This window comes from Melopsittacus undulatus, chromosome 5, assembly GCF_012275295.1.
Source record: "Melopsittacus undulatus isolate bMelUnd1 chromosome 5, bMelUnd1.mat.Z, whole genome shotgun sequence".
NCBI classification, from domain to species: Eukaryota; Metazoa; Chordata; class Aves; order Psittaciformes; family Psittaculidae; genus Melopsittacus; species Melopsittacus undulatus.
Window position 1 is genome coordinate 51,388,995 of NC_047531.1, and position 15,449 is coordinate 51,404,443.

General features: G+C 45.2%; 1 protein-coding gene across 3 annotated transcripts in view; it reads left to right on the top strand.

Annotated features, from left to right (window-relative positions):
* HIPK2 (homeodomain interacting protein kinase 2) overlaps window positions 1-15,449 on the top strand; it is a 135,023-nt gene that overhangs the window by 31,829 nt on the left and 87,745 nt on the right. For all 3 annotated transcript variants that reach the window (XM_034063364.1, XM_034063365.1, XM_005150452.4), the window contains exon 2: window positions 11,456-12,554. In XM_034063364.1, the coding sequence (XP_033919255.1) occupies window positions 11,456-12,554 (1,099 nt within the window). The remainder of the gene's footprint in view (window positions 1-11,455; window positions 12,555-15,449) is intronic.

Genomic DNA, 15,449 nt, shown 5'->3' on the forward strand with positions numbered 1-15,449 from the left:
TTTGGGATCTACTGGTACTGCCAAGATCCAGTTTCGTATTTATTTTCTGCCTCTGCAGAGCATGCGGTAAGTTATCATTTTATTTTAACAGCTTGGAGTCTCTACTATTGAGTCTTTAAAAGACTGAATGTTCAGTTACACGTGCTTCTGTTTGATGTCTGTCTTCTCTAAGGCTTCAGTGCCACTCTGGCTTGTTGGGTTCTTTGTTCACTGATGCTCATCTGAACCTCTCAGCTCTTGCTTTGGTTTTCTTTTCTTTTGGCAAAAGAAAAAGGCAAGAAGGTGCAGAGGGCTGGGAGTGGTGGAAGCATTGTGGCCATGCTGAAACCCAGGATGAGCTGGAGGGAAGGACCAAGACAAAATAGGAGTGACATCATTAGTTGGGAAATTCAGAGCAGTTTCATGAAAACCTGTTTGGTGCCATCTCTGGTGTGCAGTCCCTCAATGCCATTCACTGCTGCTTCGCATAGGTGAGAGGAGTGTTTCATCTGCTTAGAGCATGCCAAACTCTTCTGGACAGGTGCAACAGTCCTCCGCTGTGAAGATAATAGACATAAAAATGAAAGGTTAAATTAAGGTTCCTTAGGTTAGATATGAGGAAGAAGTTATTTACCATGAGAGTGGTGAGGCCCTGGCACAGGTTGCCCAGAGAAGCTGTGGCTGCTCCATCCCTGGCCATGTTCAAGGCCAGGCTGGATGGGACTAAGCAGCCTGGTCTAGTGGAAGGTGTCCCTGCCTAGCAGGGGGTTGGAACTGGATGATCTTTAAAGTCCCGTCTAACCCAAACCGTTCTATAATTCTGTGAAATACAGACTTGCGTTCTTGAAAGATCATAGCTATTTTGTCCTGAGGGAGATTGCATATTAAAACAGATTTTATTAAGATTTGATGGTCCTCTAAAGAAATTGAATGAATTAGGGCTTTGGTTTATTGAAGTTGGAGAATTGGCTAGAAATAGCCCATCTGGAAGATGGAGATGGCCATTTCTGAGATAAGGAACTTCCTTTTTCTTAATGCAACTGGGATGAGGAAACTGAATAGAGAAAGGCTTTGTGTCAGATGCAGAACCAGTGGTCAGCACTTGTTTTGCATTACACTAATGTCATTTAAGGCTGCCTTCTGTCTGGCTTAAAATAATGGCTCATAGTGGCAGTGGTCTCCAACCCTTTCTGCCTAATGCATGGTTGGTTGCTAGGGGGGCTGCCGTCATACACGATTTAGTTGTGGATGTGATGACCAATTTTGCATCGCTTTCCAAGCTTTGGCTGGATGACTCAGCTGATGCTCTGGTGACTCATTTCAGTCTCCCATGAGCCCAGGAAGGACTGAAGAGGGAAGCGTGACTATTTTGAGATATGAAAAATAACTGAACCCAAGGAGAATGTCCACAAAGGAGTGCTGCAAACAGTGAATTAATTGGGTATTTGTACAGGGTGTTAAACTTGCCTCTTTCCACTGAAGTTTTTTCCTTAGTTACTGTTCTGCTGAATTCAATTTCCAGTCTCTTCTTACTCTTCATCCATATGGATATTGGAAAGTTCTCTGTGAGTTTTGGTACATAAAATCTGATGAAAGTTCACAGGACTTTTGATACTAAATTCCCCTAGCTGGTTTGGGCTTTTTGGCAGCTCCCCCTTCTCATCATTTACTGGGATTCTTGCAATTGTTCTAGCAACAGCTGTAGACCCACCCCAGGACATCTTTCTCTCTGGTCATTCCTGTCTCAGACAAAGCTAAGATGACCAGTGCTCTCCGACCCCTACTGAAAGCTCTTTCTGATCTGACAAGAAGTTGTTACTAATTAGTTTTTTCTGGATCTTGTGGAAACAGTGGTGTATTTGCTCCTTGTGAGAAAATCATGCAGAGCTTATTTTCCCAGATACTCTTCTTTTCCCATGACTCATTTTGGCCAGAGTTCCTTTTCATCATTAGTCAAAACCCATAGGTGTGTCAATGGGCAGCTTAGCTGTGATATCACTGGCATGCTGGTGATTCTGAACTCATTGTCCTACTGTATCTGGGCTGAATCCTCTTAATATCATTGCTGCAGGAAAAGGAAAGAGTCAAGTCTTCTGAGTCAAAAGGACATGGCTGCAAAACAGCTGTAATAGTGCCAAGCAGATGCTTGTGGAAGAGATGGGGCAAGTGGCAGCATGCTGCTGGAAGTGCATGGCGACATGTCAGTTCACAAACATAGGATCATGGATGAGAAGGAGGCCCGACAGCCCCTTTAGCTAGCCTGTCATCTGTACTCAGCTATGCTTTCTAATGTGGACTTTTGATTCTGTAGGTTTGGTTTCAGTAATTTTGCTGTAGCCATGAGTGCCACACAGCAGTTACTGGTAGCAAAGAGTGAGGTATGCTTAGGTGCTGGTGTGTCTGCAGGATGCTCTTCAGGGTCTTGAAAGTGCTGAGCAATCTGGAGCAAAGTTATACCAAGGGTTGACTTTACAGCCCACCAAAGCTATCACCTGCTTGCACTTTCATGGTTGAAGAGGAGTGTGTATGCCCAGTCTGGCTGTGGGGCTCTCTCTGCCTAGAGCCTGCTTTTGAGGCTTGGTCTCTAGCCTGTCCCAGTGGTAGGATGCACTGCAGAAGGCATTTGGCATGTATTGTTCCAGATTTCCAGGTTCAGCTTCTTTCTCTCCTTTTCTGTCTTGCTCTAGTCTTGCCAGCATAAGCAGCCCAGCAGCCTGGTGTTAAGCACTGTAGAGCTGAGTAAATAGATATGTCAATAAATAATCATATCCTGCACAAAGAGAAACCTGGGGGAGAGAAGGATGGTAGCCAGGGAGTTCTGCTGATACAGGTGGAAGTTTTTATTGTTTTCTTTCTCTTAATGACTTCCCTTGCTCTAGTTTCTTTTCTTTTAGAGCTTTGAGGGGGAGTTACTGGTGTCCCTGAGCTTCTTCACTGCACACAAGGGCCTTATATCCTTCTTCCTCAAGTAGATGTCCTTTCCTGAGCTCCTGGATGTTTACTCTTCAAGGCTCTAAAATCCTTTATGTAGTTTATCCCCATGCCTAAATCAGGTTTTCTTTCTGTGTCAGCATGAGCTTCCTGCACCACCTAGTTTGTTCTTCCTTGGCCAAACAGGCTTCTTCTCTGTGTGCTGAATTGGCCTCTGTCCTATTACACCTTGCTTAAAAAGAAAGTTGCTGTCAAGACAGTGGGAGATCAGGTATATACCCTCAGCCCCAGCAGCAAGCCAGCAGTGGGGCAGGGAGGTATCCAGTGGCACTTCTGTGGGATCACTTGGGACAGCATCACTCATTTGTTTTGGAGAAAAGATTCATTGCCTTCATGGGTCATTCTCTGGCTGTGCTTGAGCATGACCCTGTGTTTTGTATAACAGAGGTCAGTATGACTTTAAATACAGCAAACCATCGTTGAAACTTCTGAGCCCTAGCAGTCACTAGGGGGGTTCCCAAGGATATGCCCAGTAGCACACCATGTTCTCATGGAGACTGCAGCAGCTCCCTCTCACGGGGTCTCCTAAGAGCTACTCACTACTCTCGGAAAAGAAGGGATGGAGATGACAGTTAGGTGGCTCATTTCTACAGGGATATTCTCAGGTGCAGCCTTTGAATTAAGGAGGGGGTTTGGGAGGAGAGATGAGTCCACACCCAGACCCTGTGTCTTCTTGATAGCCCCTGGTTTGGGCCAAGTGGTTCTGTCCTGCTCTGTCCATTCTGGTCCCAGCCAGTTTCATGTCATATATTTCTGGGTTTATGGCCTTATGTTTGAATACAAACCAAAAACAATGAGTGACAGCAAAAAAAGGCTCCTGACTGTTTGGCCATCACTTTGGGGTTTTTTGGCCCTAAGTAATGAGGAAGATAAAGTCTGGAAACAGGGTTTAAAAATTAATGTTCAAAATGTGTTTCCTTGAGGAACTGAATTTCCCAAAGCACCCCATAGTCCTCGATGTATGACAGTACTGTAAATCTTGTGGTTGTTTACTCTTATTTGAAAGGGAGATGTTGTTGAAAAGAGGAGATATAGTTAACCCTGCCTTTGGGATAGTTGGTAGCTCATCAGATCGGTCTGTCTCGATTTGCCTTGTTGGCAGAGTCCTGTGTCCAGCTTTTCCACCTTTCTCTTTGCATCTTTGTCTTCCTTTGCAGCTCAGATCCTGTGTATTTCATCCAGGCCTCACCAGAGAATTGTTTCTCTCCAATAGGTCTGCATCCTGATGGAAATGAAATTAAGGGAGGGACTTTGCAAACAGGCAAACTAACCTTTTCAGCCCAGCTAGTGCTTGATCTGAGATTCAGATTTTGTAAATAAAGCAAGGCCTGAATGTCATGCAGTGGCCTCTTTGCAAGTGAAACACTCCAGAAAACATCCTGTGGGAGTGAGAGGCTCAGCTTGAGACTCCAGTGAGCCTTGCCCATGTCCTGCATTCACAAGTAGAATTGCTTCTAACAAGTGAGGTGTGTGAGGTGCCAGCCATTCCCTGTGGTTTCACCACACTTGTGGGCCAGTTGGAGTCATTGGCATTACAAAGCTAATATTTACAGGTGAAAGTGATCCAGGTGGGGATGCAGCCATCGTGGAAAAAGCCAAAATACTCTTTCCACTAGGCAGTTGTGGGAAGCCACAAGCGTGCCAGTGCTGCATGGGTGAGAGGGGCACAGCCAGGACAGCAGTGGGAAACACTGATTCATTTCAGTCCCTTTTCCAGAAGCCCTCTCACATTTTCCCAGGAACTAAGATCATGGATGGCCAGGTAGGGTGGCCACTGAAGTCTGGGATAAAGAGCTGAGGAACTCTCTGTTTTTGCTGTAAGTTGGCGATACTGCGGTCAACCTCTGTTTAGAAGATGGAAACTGAAGTGACTCAACTAAGTCAGACCTATGCTGCCTGGAAAGCAGAGCCATGCTGAGATCCTTCTTTTTTCAGTTCTGCTTTCAGGATGCAACTCTGGCAGCAAGTAGCAGCCAGAAATGGAGCTTGTGGGGAACCTAGAGTCTCTTGCCTTACAGATCTGTTTGGGGGTAGAATGTGTGGACCCAAACAAATGCTAACCTGGACTGCAAGGCAGACTGTGACCAGTTTACTATTTACTGCTGAGAATATATTGTATAGCTCTCCAAAGGAAACTTTAGGTTGTGTACAAGTGCAGTGGTTACTCATTGTTTCACTTCATGACTGTGGAGGACATATGATGAGAAGGAGGAAGGTGGCCAGAAGTCATATGCTGTTGCCAAACAGTCCCACCTGGCACATTGATCTGAGTAGCTGCTTTTAGGTGCATCTGGCTCTATTCTGGCTTGAGGATGGAGAAGCCACAAAACATTTCTTCATGGCTTGCTTTCCTCATCTCCTCTGGCCATTCCCAGCACTTCAGGAGCTCATTTAAGGATGGCGTTAGATGAGCCTTAATGCATCATGCCTCGTTTTGAGCCGTGCTGAGGGTGTTACTGCTATCTGCCGCTCTTTAAGCAGATGTGGTGCTGCCTGTGGGTGCCCTAGCAGCCTGGAGCACAGCCCCAGCCAGGCACCCTGCATGTGCCTCGGCTTTGCTGGGCCTCTCTCCAAGAAAACTGAAAGAGGGATTTCTTCGGGAAAGCTTTTTTGTTAGACATCCTTCTGTGTCCTCCATCGATAAAGCTCTGTGTGGTTGGTGCTGCCTCATTTAGTCTGTGCAGGGTGTGCCAGAGCTCTGCGTAGCCCATTTTCCCCTTGAGCTGCTGATGCGGGATGGCAGAGAGGCTTCCTGGAGCGCATGGACCCAGTGTGAACAGCTCAGAGGAAGGTCTCCCCAGCCTTTTCCTAGCTGTGCCCTCTTTGACCGGGTCAGCTGAGAAAACTTTCAGTACCCAAGTTGCCCTGGATTTACAGAGTTAAAATGGAGCGCGAAGAAGGGAATAAAGATGGTTTCGGAGGTGAGACAGCAGTATCCTGAGCCACATGCCAAAATAACCTGCTCAGGCCATAATAGGGAGCAGCTGCCAAACCCCCTCCATGCCCAGCAGTACTAGCTGAGGTCATGATTTGATAACTTGTGTCTTACCCATAAAAGAAAGTCATACTGTGGTGAATGGAATAGTGAGCGGGGTTGCTGATACTATAAATGCAGGAAAGATGTGTAGTTGGAGTGGAAGGGCGACATGAGGTGTGAAGGTGATGGTGATGAGTGTTCCCTAGCCATTGCGCTGCAATGGGAATATGCTTTTTGGGTGGGGATAAGAGGGAGGGAGATGATTGCTTGGTTTTGTTCATTTGGTTTTGTTTATGGCTACTGTGTGCGTGGGAAAGGCTTGCTTTCTGTCTGGCTGTGGGACGTGGATCAAATTGGAACTTGGAGCTGTGTGAAGCTAGGTCTGGAGCAGTACAGGGGATGGGCTGTCACATCTTTGAGAGCTGCTGTGTACTATGTAAACATTTAGGAAACTACTAATTAGGATGAGACAGTTTTACTGGCAGGACAGGAAAAGCAGAGCAGGAAGGCAGGGAGATTTTGGTCTGCAGTGAAGGCTCCCTTGACATCTTCTGCTCACCAGGAGCAGGAAGAAGCTGAAGCAGTTGAGGTCTGAACTCCACTTTGAGGTTGTCTCCAAACATTCAATAGTACAAGAGAAGGAATTTGTGTAGCCTCCAGGGATGTAAATTTTAAGTAGGTTCCAATAGTGTGGTGATACTGACGACAGTGGCTCAAAAGGGGCCACACAGAGGCCATGGTGAAGAAGAGAAGAGGGCTGTGCTTGAGACATAGCTGTTTTGAAGGTGCAATACCTTAGCCATACCTGACAGATACCCTTTTCATGTTGCCTTCATAACCTGTGTGTGTATGAGTTAGCAGGCTTGTGCCTCGCCAGGGAGAAGTGGAAGATACTTATTTTGGGAGTGTCTTGTGTGCATCATTTATATGCTGAACACATGCCATGGGCTTTCTACAGTATTTTTCAAGCAGGCACTGTCATTCTGGCAGCAGTCAGCAAGCTGCCTCTGGTTACAGAGCACTGGCAGCTCTGCAGGTACTGCAAAAGGTCTTGCTGCCTACTTAATACAGGGCAGGCGCTTGGTCTCTTGCCACCACAAAGGCCACATTTATAAATGAGCAGTAAGTGCTGGGAGTAAAGCAGGAGAAAACATCAGTGACTTTCAAACTGTTCCTTCTTTAGTCCCCAAAGTGCATTTTTTGCCCTTTGGGGTGAAGTGGGTGGATAGGCAACTTTACGTCATTTGCTTCCCTGAAACCTGTTGAAAATCCAAGTGAGGTGGCTGTGTGATCTGTGTATGCATGCAGAAGAGGACCATCTGAATTGTAAATAGCACCTGCTAAATTATTATCAAGTGAAAGCTGATGTGGGAGGAGTTCTCAGGAAAGAAAAACAACCTCAAGTCTTTTAATAAAAGCCATTCAGGCTGTTCTAACATTGTCCCCTAGCTGCACACTACACAGTTCAGCTCATGTGGTTGCTATGGGGAGTTATGGGAGTCATATCAAGGACAGGGAAGGCCCCATTAAATCCCATTACTGTCAATTGTGTGAGAGTTTTAAATGGCTACAATAAACCTCATTATTAAAGAAAGGAACTATCAATTTTATTTAATGCATGGTGCCCAACATTGATTCTGCTTCCAACCCAGAGACTAAGCATGCACAGGGGTGATAAAAAATTAGACCTGCACTCTTCAGGACTTGTATTTAGCTGTAGTGGCATCCTGACTGCAGCCTGGCTGGCTAACTAAGGGTGTGGAGAGCTGCCCTGCACCACTGCCAAGGCAGAAACTAAGCCTGAGCTCCTGGTGGAGAACAAAAAGTTGAGGAACCACGTACCAGCCTTCAACCATCCCATGCAAAACATGGAAGGGTGTCTGCTAGGATCTTTTTGTAGTGAAGGGAGGCCCAGCCTCACATAGGATGTTTCATGGCAGACCTATGAGCAGCAATGAGGGCATTTCTCAAGTGAAACAGGCTGTTTTCCATCCTTCCATGCCTTATGGCCTCTTTGGCTTTACAAGACCCCAGGAGCATCCCTGCTGGCTCTGGGGAACGCTCAGGGGGCATCTCTGTCACAGGGTTTGGCTGGCGTGGATCACCTCAGTACTGCAGGCTTGTTTCTTTATGGATGTCGTGGCAAGCTACTTTTGGCTTATGTAATTAAAAGTCTGGAGTTGTAAATTGTATTACAGGCTGTAATGAGGAATCAGATACCCGTAACAAACCATCCAACTTTTATTCACATTTATTACTATTTCTACTATTGCCATGAAGGAAAGATCCTTTCTGAAAAAAAGAACATGCCAACAGCACAATTTGATAGTGTCCTCAGGAAATTTAGGACTGTGTTTTTCTCCCATTCACTGCACAGGCAAATTTGCAATAAAAATCACTTTGCCGCAGAAGCCTTCTTTTCCCATCACCGAGCTGTCAATCAGCCTGTAATTTCTTGGTATCAGCCTATGCTGGAGAGCTGGCCGAGTTGCTCTTACAATGTGTGCCCCTAAAACCTCAAATGTGAGAAAATCATTTTAGATGGAAGGAAGAAGATTTCATACTTCTTTTTTCAGGGTAAGAGAGATTTCTCTCACAATGAGACACAACCTCTGAGGAAGATGGAAATGACAGCAGGAGAGTCCAAAGTCCTCCCTTTAGTCATAGGATGGCTCTGCTTTCTGCACTCCTACCATTTTTGGGGTGCTGGGGTGGGTCAGTGTTTGTCCCCTGTTGAGTCCCCCTGCTGAGGCTGCCAGCAGTGTTGCAGGGACAGCAGGGGGCTGGTTGTTGATGTGGAAACCAGTCCCTAACAACTCATTTCACCAAGGGGCACAGGCAGCCGTCTGACGTTGCTGATGTTGAGTGACTGCTGACCTTCTTTCTAGCATCAGCTGATATCAGCTGGAGCCCTGCCAGTTTGCACCAGTTGATAGTCTGTCTCTTAATGGTGGTGATTACCCTGATTTTTAGAGCCGTGCTGACAACATTGCAGCTGCTATGCTTCATATCGCTGGCTTTAAAATTTGGGGTGCCAGGGTCTTCTGGTGTTATGTTTAGTGCTAGGGTGTGTGAGAAGAACCGCTCTCCTTGTTCTTTGTCAATTGTTTTCATTTTGGATGAAGAGATACTGCTTAAGCACACCATGGTATGAAAGCCATAAAAGCTATAAATTACACCTCTGCTAGGTCCACAATATACATCTGCTTTATTATTCACATCTAGGGGGAAAACGTACATCAGACCAACCTCAATCTCCAGGCAGGTTGGTACTCTACTAGGAGGAACACCGTGACTTTTCTTAATCAGTGGAAAAACAAACACAGTTTCAGCTGCCTCACATATGATACTTGTGTCCAGGATGACAAGTTGAGTAATATTGCTGCGGCTCTCCAGGCTCACCACATGCCATATGCTACACATTCGTGGCAGCATCATTGCCTTGTGGAAAGGAGAGAGGAGAGAAAGCACTTAGAAGGGGCAGGGATCTAGTTGGTTTCTGAGGACCCAGTTGCAGGGACCTTGGAAATTGCTGCCAAGGAGGTTGGTGGCGGAAGTTAATGTGAATGGCAGCAAACAGCATCAGAAATCACATTAAAGCCAGAGGTCATGCCTGCAAAGGAGGGCATGCTGTGTTTTGCAGGGCTTCATTGCTAGAGCAGGGTTAGTGGGGTTTTCATTGCCTGTTCCAGCAGGGGTGAGGGTTTCTGTAAGTGTCCTCATAGGGGTTTTCTTCTGCATCTGCCCTGTCTTCATCAGTCTGTCAACTGTGGCAGGAGTGAAGGTGGGGGTGTTGAAGCAATTGGAGTTACTGCTTTGGTGGTTACTTCTGTGTAACTATATACAGTGGTTTTTGGCTCAGGACAGCAGCCCTCTTCTGAGCAGTTCCTGGGCTTTGGGCTGCTGGGCAATGGGTGTTGGGTGTGTTTAGGTGTGTTTGCTTGACCTGACGCTCAATGCTACGAGCTTTGGAAGTGTGGAGTAATGTTCATATTTTTCTGTATGGGTGTGTATGTTTATGCATGCATGTTTGTGTATGTGTGCACATGAGCTCCAGAAAATCTTCTGAAGAGCAGCACTTGGATTATGGGTCTCTTTTAGGAAAGTGTTGGATACTTTCAGGTCTCCACAGGAAGAAGTCATCTCTGTGTGCACTGCAGTTCAAGTTTTGTGACTGCAGCATTCATTCAACTTATAACTTTTTAAAAGTTGAAAACAAGTCAAGGTTATGTTTGTGCTTAATAATTCAGCAACATGCCAGCTCAGCATATTGTCTTTTTTTTCCCTAGTCATTCTGGCTTATTAAAAAGAAACAGTGACAACAGATAGAAGGATGAAGGAGGCTGTGCCTTTCTGCTCTTAGCTCCTGCCAGGCGCTGATTCCTTCCCCAGGAGTCCCCTGCTCACAATACTTTTAGTCCAGCAGTACCATCCCTACCCTTTGCAGGGAGAGAGGGCAGTAAGTCAGCACTTAGATGTAGACCACATCTTTTTTTCTGAATAAAGCTTTTTCTGTTTCAGTGGGATATTACTCAGAATCCTTCAGTAACTCTGCCTCAGTGATACTTTATTTTCTACTGATGTTACTGTCACTGAATAAGAATAGATGAACGCAGTTTTATAAATGTTGGGGAACTGAGAGCAAACAGTGAGGCTCATGTTGTGTAACTCCCATCTCCAGTGTCCCTGAGCACAGACCAGCATTGTGCACAATTCCCACACGCAGACTTGGCAAGCAACCTGAAACATCATCTGCTGCTTATGTCCTGGCTCCTCAACTTTAACAGTGCATCTCCATTTTGTCATGGTATATCATCTCCGAGTCCCATCCTGGCTCTCTGCAGGCCAGAAGCTACACATTGGGTTTATGGGAATAAATGAAGGGTTTAAGTCAGATCCACTGAAGTACTTAATATAGGATGAGCCTGAGGATTTGAGATTTGGCTTCCATAGGCAGAATACTTTGCAGTATTTGACATGAGTTCTTCCTGAGAGCTAGATATATTCCTGGAAACAATGGGAATAGGAGTCTCTTTAGGCAGAGGAGGTAAAAATAACATTTACATTTCTGTTATTAAAAATGAGAGGGGGTAGAGCAAGAGAACAGAAGTCTTGGTTGTTGTTAATATAGTTCTATCAGGGGTAATGGTTTATTTTAGAGCATAATATTTTATTTGTATTGAATACATATTTCTGGAAGAATTTTATTCTTTTGTGTGTGTGTGTGCTATATCTGAAGTCTGGAGCAGGTTTCCCAGAGAGGTGGTGGATGCACCATCCCTGGAGACATTCAGGACCAGACTAGATGTGCTTCTGAGCAACCTGATCAAGTTGAAGATGTCCCTGTTCATTGCAGGTGGTGTTGGACCAGATGACCTTTGAAGGTCCCTTCCAACCCTAACTATTGTATGATTCTGTTTCTCATTTTCCCTTCTTGCTACTGAACAAATGAAAAGAGCTAGGGAAAGCATCTTAACATTGTCATTTCACTCTGATGTTATATTGCAGGTATGGCCTCGCATGTGCAAGTTTTCTCTCCTCACACCCTTCAGTCAAGTGCCTTCTGTAGCGTGAAGAAACTGAAAGTGGAGCCGAGTTCAAACTGGGATATGACTGGGTACGGCACACACAGCAAAGTCTACAGCCAGAGCAAGAACGTGCAGTCCTCCCAAGCAGCCGCCGCAGCAGCCGTTAACGCCTCTCTCCAGATCCCCAATCCAAGCATCCCTTACGAACAGACCATCATCTTCCCAGCAAGCACGGGGCACATCGTGGTGACATCTGCCAACAGTACTTCTGGTGTGGTTGCAGTGTCTGGGCAAGCACTGGGCGGGCCACACAACCTGATGCGTCGCAGCACTGTGAGCCTTCTGGACACCTACCAAAAATGTGGACTTAAGCGCAAGAGTGAGGAGATCGAGAACACAAGCAGCGTGCAGATCATCGAAGAGCATCCACCAATGATTCAGAACAATGCTAGTGGGGCCACTGTAGCCACTGCTACCACCTCCACGGCCACCTCCAAAAACAGTGGCTCCAACAGCGAAGGGGATTACCAACTGGTACAACATGAGGTGCTCTGTTCCATGACCAACACGTACGAAGTGTTAGAGTTTCTTGGTCGTGGAACCTTCGGACAAGTAGTCAAATGCTGGAAACGTGGCACTAACGAGATTGTGGCCATCAAAATCCTGAAAAACCATCCTTCCTATGCCCGGCAAGGCCAGATTGAAGTGAGCATCCTGGCTCGGCTGAGCACAGAAAGTGCAGATGACTACAACTTTGTCCGTGCGTACGAGTGCTTTCAGCACAAGAATCACACATGCTTGGTCTTTGAAATGTTGGAGCAGAACCTCTATGATTTCCTAAAACAAAACAAATTCAGTCCTTTGCCCCTTAAGTACATTCGACCAATTCTGCAGCAGGTAGCAACTGCCCTAATGAAGCTGAAAAGCCTGGGACTGATTCATGCTGATCTCAAACCAGAGAACATCATGTTGGTAGACCCAGCCCGACAGCCATATAGGGTCAAGGTCATAGACTTTGGTTCAGCTAGCCATGTGTCAAAAGCTGTATGTTCTACCTACCTTCAATCCCGATATTACAGGTAAGAGACTGTTCTCATGTAATGTTACTAGGAGAAGTATTTTACTGGTGAGAATTTTCCTACATTTTGCAAAGGAATTAGAGTCATTCCTTAATCCTCAACTGAAATGGCCCTTAGAATGGCTTGCTAGTGATATGAGAAAATGATATCCTAACCTTTTGGAGTTTACATTGAAAACCAGTGTAAATTTTTAAATAGCCATAAAATGTTATAAAAATAGAATTTGACAGTTACAATTTAGAAACCCTTTCACTTCTGTCAGTACTTTGTTCTTTCTGGAACTGTTTCCAGAAGAGGGGATGTATCTGGGGAATCCACATTTCCTTTCCAAGTCAATACAAGTATGTTTCAGAAAGACTTCAACCTAAACAATCAATCCATAGTTCAGATATGTCTTCTAGTCTTCACTCATACATGAAACAAGGGCCTTACAAGAGTAAGATTGACCCACAGGAAAACTGTATGGATGCAAGAAGGTGCTTTGTCAAGGACTAGTTTTCACACAGGCTGTGGAACTTGCTGGAGTCAATGGGAGGATTTTGGCTGGCTCCTGTTGGCTGTGCTCCAGGCAAGCAGGCAGCTTGGCCAGGCTGAAAACACCTTTCTCCATGTGGGAAGCTGTTGGTAGAGATGAATGAGTATTGCCAGTAATCTGATGTTGGACTGAGGACCTGTCACCGACTTCTGATTACCACTCACAGTGCTTTTAACTAAAGGCATGTTATGTGCTAGGATGGAGTTCTGACCTTTGTGTAAGTGTGTCCAAAGTGAAAGCTGTGAACCAGCTATATCCCTCCAGTCTGTTGAACAGTTGTAGCAAATCAGCCTCTTTCCATAACCCCCAAAAGGTCATCCTCTCCCTCTGTCTTGACTCCAAGACACAAAGTCTCTCTGTCAGTGTTCTTTTCAGACTCTCTCTTTGGTACCAGTCAGCTTGATTCAACATCCCAAGGACTGGGAAAAGCAGTTCTACTGCTACCTCAGGGGTGAGGAAAAATAGGGAGGGAAAAGGGGGAATTTGTCATTAGATAACAGCTGAATTTAGAAACACCCAGGCCCTGGTTTTGTTGTTGTAATTCTGTGCAATGGGGATGAAGAGGGAAAATGCGATCCTTCTTGGTGACTGATTTAATGAAAATCAGCCCTGGCAGCATCCACCGCTCATCAGATGGGTTACTGAAAAGCAGGGTAGTTGCTTTGTTTGTAAATAGGAAATAAATCTGTCTTCTACATGGGGAGCACTGGGGACAAAGAAACAATGTAAGTTGATAACAAGGTTTTTTCCTACTTCATAAACAGTAGCAAAAACCGCCTGGGCCCTGAGCTTGGGAAGAGTTAATTTTAACAGGAATGGGAACTTTGACACTGTAGCACTGCAGCAGCTGATTTTTATCTGCTTGTTCTTTGCTCTGAAGGAGGCCAGAAAAAAATTCCCAACCTTAGTTTATACCTCAGAAGAGGCTTATTATATGAAATATTCAACCTGATGACAGTCCCATCCTCCAGGAGAGACATGTTTCTGTGGTAAATATGCAAAAGCTTTTAGGGTTGCAATTACCTGGCAGACTAGGATGAAAAAAAGAACATAATACAGGCATTTTGTTGTTGAGTTATCTGTGATTCTGCTTTAGCAGCCTAGGTCCCTAGCTGAAAGACAGAAGGGGCAGCCAAAATGAAATATGTGACAGAAAGCAGAAATGAAAGAGAAAAATGGTTCATTCTCAGCGACAAACAAGGAATATTTTTTGTGGCAGTCTCCGGGGAGGAAAAGGCTTGATAAAATCTGCTTTTTATATTTTAAATGTTAATCCTGCCCGGTCTGAAGTTGTGGCTGGTTAGATTGTAAGTTCTGTCTAATTTCTCCCTTGTTTTCCATGCCTGAATTCATGAGAGGGGGGAAAAGTGGCAGCAGCTCACCGGGAAATTAAAAAAAAAGGAAAGAGAAAAATCTCATTGGGTTGAATTACATCAGCAGGGGGCTGCTGATGAAGCTAAATTCAAGTCATGAGGAAAATTCATATTCTTCTCCATTTTCTGGTGGGGAAAAATACAGCACAGAGTAAAGACCCGTTCTACTCCAAGGAGAAGGCACTTTCATGCTAGAGGAAGCAGTGGGCTTTATAAAGATTTCATGTGTCTTCCATTTAATTTACACTTGTTTTGCTTGCTAAAGTATAAAAGACAAGGGGATGACTTCAAGAAATGGCACATTTAAGCTGAACGTGAAGGAAAAGCTTCCTCAGAGTAAAACCTCTCAGACTTAAAGCAGGCATGCCAAAGAAGTGACAGGAGCCATGTGCCCCTACATTTAAGGAGAGACAAGGCTGAGTGCTGGGGAATATAATGTAGTGGTTGGCTCTCAGCTGGAGGCTTTTTATCATGGGCTTTGGGGAGCAAATTCCCAGGTCATCCCTATATTTTATTAACAACTTACTTTTCCTTCTTTTTTTCTGTTCCTTTAACACTACTCTCACGAATGTAATAGCCAAATCCTTTCAAGGGAGGAAAGTTGTGTGGGATCTCACTCATTCTCACAGCAATACAAGGCCAGATCCCTCAGCACAGCTTCTTGTGAGAGGAATAGTAGGCAGACTTACTGTTGCATTTGGGTACCCCAACTTCAGCAATGTTTCTGTCCCTCAGGGATACTTCTGTCAGGTGAAGCCAGTGCTCTCTCTGGAAGGATCACAGTTGCATTGAGGTGTCAGGGTGGGACAGAAAGTATCAAAAATCATCATCAGAATGTCTTTAATCTAGGAAAACTTACCTCAAATCCCTCTCAGAGGACATAGCTTCCTTCAGGCTAGATGTGCTGCCATAATTGCTACTCTGGAGGTTTTTCTCCCTTGCTCCTGACTATAGAGGTGCCCAAGGGAGGCAGGACATGCCAGGCTA